The sequence below is a fragment of the Procambarus clarkii genome, chromosome 42 (genome assembly GCF_040958095.1).
Source record: "Procambarus clarkii isolate CNS0578487 chromosome 42, FALCON_Pclarkii_2.0, whole genome shotgun sequence".
In the NCBI taxonomy this organism is placed as follows: domain Eukaryota; kingdom Metazoa; phylum Arthropoda; class Malacostraca; order Decapoda; family Cambaridae; genus Procambarus; species Procambarus clarkii.
The window spans coordinates 33,602,331-33,605,783 of NC_091191.1; the positions used below are offsets into that span (position 1 = coordinate 33,602,331).

The 3,453-nt window shown below is 44.9% G+C and overlaps 1 protein-coding gene across 1 annotated transcript in view; it reads left to right on the forward strand.

Annotated features, from left to right (window-relative positions):
• LOC138373619 (uncharacterized) overlaps positions 1 to 3,453 on the forward strand; it is a 3,910-nt gene extending 457 nt beyond the window's left edge. Inside the window, exons 1-2 of the mRNA XM_069339958.1 lie at positions 1 to 2,389; positions 3,025 to 3,453. The exon at positions 1 to 2,389 is cut by the window's left edge and continues 457 nt beyond it. Of these exons, the coding sequence (XP_069196059.1) occupies positions 1,120 to 2,389; positions 3,025 to 3,029 (1,275 nt within the window). The 5' untranslated portion in view covers positions 1 to 1,119 and the 3' untranslated portion in view covers positions 3,030 to 3,453. The remainder of the gene's footprint in view (positions 2,390 to 3,024) is intronic.

Genomic DNA, 3,453 nt, shown 5'->3' on the forward strand with positions numbered 1-3,453 from the left:
TTTTGATTCATTGATTTTATTATACATATTTGTTTGTCCATATTTTCATGTTTTGATTTATTTAACGTAATTAAAATTTCATTGTTAAAGTTTTACTTGTGTTTTGTGTGTCTTCTCCTTACCTTACCACAGACGAAGTTCCAGTTTTTCTATTTTTTTTTATAACTATGTGACGAGGCCATACCCCTAGCCTTAAACAGCCGAACACCAACGCGTTACCGTCACAAGTTATATGGGGGCCTGTCCTAGGAGCTTCACTCAGGTACTGGTGCCAAGTGGTAATTTATGGTAAGCGTATTTAACTCTGTTAACGTAGCTTTACTATTTTTCATTCAATTTCATTTTTTATAAGGTGCGGTGTATTGTGCATTACGAGAGTAACATATAGTGAAGGTGAGACAACTTTGGATTACGTGGTGACTGTAGGCCGCAGTCATACTCTTAATTGGTCATCTCTCCCTCCTTGTTATTACTCGTATTTACCATCTATGTCCCTTGAATATTTCTCATTCTGACAGATCATCATATTGGTACCCTGGTACTGTGGTCTGCCCCGGGTCAAGAGTACCCAATCTTCTGCAATCTGACTGTAGGAGGACAAAGAGGGCCATAGTTCCTCTAGCTCGAACTTTAGTTGCTGAATTGGGACCTCAGCAGCAGTTCTCGTCACCAGTTGACACCTCGCACCCCTACACGTCAGTCAGAGATGATGATACATACAACGGTAGGGAATTAGCTTATTTTTTCAGAGCACAAAAGTTCGCTAATTCTGTAAGTATCATATTAAATTCAGTGGGGAAAACTTGCTTTATGTCCTATAGAGACTTGGCAAGGTATGCCTACATCCTTGGACTACCAATTTTACTTTTGAAGCATTTAACTGTTTCATTTGTTTTCGAAACTTTGTTTCATTTGTTAGTAGGATTTTCTTGCCCTTATTCTCTTACATGAGTACCGGGTACAAGATTTCCTGCGCCCTTGATTTAATTTAATCATTTAATATCTTTCACTTAACGTTAATTGTTAAAGATCACACAGGATAGGTACCAGTTGCCACGTTGTCCTGTTTCTGACATTTCACTACTGAACATTCGTGTACCTTTATTTGCTAATTTCACCATGTTTCGTCTCCAAACTTTCCGTGCAAATCCAGCAGGTGAAATAGGGACTTTGAGTCGTGCCAAGAGGACTGAACTACAAACTCTTGCACATGAGTATCAACTAGAAGTTCCCTACCAAGCCAACAAAAATGACCTACACAACCTGTTGCTGGATTACTATTTAGAGCAAGGTAAGATAGACTCTGAAACTCATGAAACTTACTATATTGCAGATAAAACTGATTTGGCAACGCTGAAACTCAAACTAGAGCTGGCCAAGATTGAATGTGAGCAGCAAAGGGAAGCCCTCGAACAACAAGAACGAGCTGCTGCCATACGAAGAGAAGAACAAGAACGCGAGGCTGCCTTGAGGAGAGAAGAACACGAACGTGGACTCGCCCTCCACGAACGTGAGGTCGCCTTGCTCCATGAACGTGAGAGAGTACAGCTTGAAACAAAACAACGAGAGTTGGAAATACAACGCGAACATGACAAGCAACAAGCAACTCTAGCTCTAGAGTGTCGTCAACGTGAAATCGCCTTGGAAACTTCCCACTTCACTCAACGCCAGCAAGCTACTGCCAATCTTCCCGTCAGTTTTAATATATCACATGCAAGTAAGTTAATGCCATCCTTTGTAGAAGCAGAAGTTGATGTGTTTTTTACCACCTTTGAAACCCTTGCTAATCAACTCAGTTGGCCTGTCGACCAATGGGCCACACTTCTCAGAGTCCATCTTACAGGTAGAGCTGCAGTCACACTCAGTACTTTGGCGTCTGAGAATGACTACTACACTCTGAAACAAGCAGTGTTAGACGCCTACCTACTTTCCACCGAAAGTTATAGAAGGAAATTCCGTGACCACCTGAAGGCAAGTACCACTACCTTCCTCGAGTTTGCTAACACGAAACGGAGGTATTTCATGAAATGGCTGGAAGCAGCACATGTCTCTACTTTTACAGAACTCGTGAACCTGATGCTTGTTGAAGAATTCTTGAGACGTGTGCCGCCTCCTGTCCGCCTCTACTTAGCAGATAAAGAAGAAACCGACTACCTGAAGTGTGCTAAGTCGGCTGACACTTACAGCCTCATCCACCGGCTGACACCTGAACCATCCTCCAGTAAGAAGTCGTGGTACAGTTACGAGAAGGTGAGCCCCGATCAAGCAGGTTCACAACTGTACTGCAAGTATTGTAGACTCTATGGACATACCATAGACAAGTGTGGTAAGTCTCAATACAAGGGAACCACTGACCAACAACGACCCAAACCAACTCCTCCTAAGTCCGGTAAGCCTGTGATGAATGTTGGTGTTGATGTTAATGATCTTTCTCTTTTCAGTAACCACCTGTATACTGGAACTGTCTCTGCCAACGGTTCAAATCCGGAGGGACGTTTCAAATTGAAGATCTTGAGGGACACAGCGGCTCTACAATCGATCATCTTGAAGTCGGCTGTGCCCAACATAGTCTACACCGGGGAAACGGTCTTCATCACTGACCTCACTGCTACTACTCCATACCCTCTCGCCAGAGTCCACCTGGATTGTCCCTACGTGAACGGGGAAGTCCAAGTCGCCGTCAGGGAAAAGCCTTTTCCCATGCCTGGAGTGCAACTTCTCCTAGGCAACGACTTGGCAGAAGACCTGCAACCAACCAACCTGATCGTCATGGACAAACCCCAGGTGTGTAACTCTGTGCCAAGTAACCCTATTCTTGAGTATGTTCCAGCAGAGGTTCAAGAGAGTGAAGTTTCTCCTCCGGTTCTCGTGACCACCCGTGCACAAGCCGCACGTCCACAGCCAGCTGACTCTACTGCTACCGCTGTCCCTCAAGACCCTCAGAAACTACCCCCGCATCTGACCAAGTTGGAGTTCCGTAAGTTGCAGAGGGAAGATCTTACTTTAACACCATTGTTTTTCCAGGCTGAGACTCAACCCGACAGTATTCCTGGGTTCTTCCTAGAGAACGACTTGCTCTACCGCAGATATAGACCCAGTAAACTGAAGGAGGAGGACGATTGGGCCAACACCGAACAACTTGTGATTCCCACCAGCCTGCGGCCCACTATTCTACACCTGGCCCACGGATCATTCTCCCACTACGGCTTCAACAAGACTTACCATGGGATTCGTCAAGACTACTACTGGCCAGGTATGGTAAACAACGTCAAACAGTACGTAAAACAGTGTCATACATGTCAGATGGCAGGCAAACCGAACGTCTCCATTCCCAGAGCACCACTGATTCCCATACAGGTGCCTGCGGAACCTTTCCACAGACTCATAATAGACTGTGTTGGTCCTTTACCTCGGACCAGTTCAGGTAACGCCTACATCCTAACCATCCTGTGT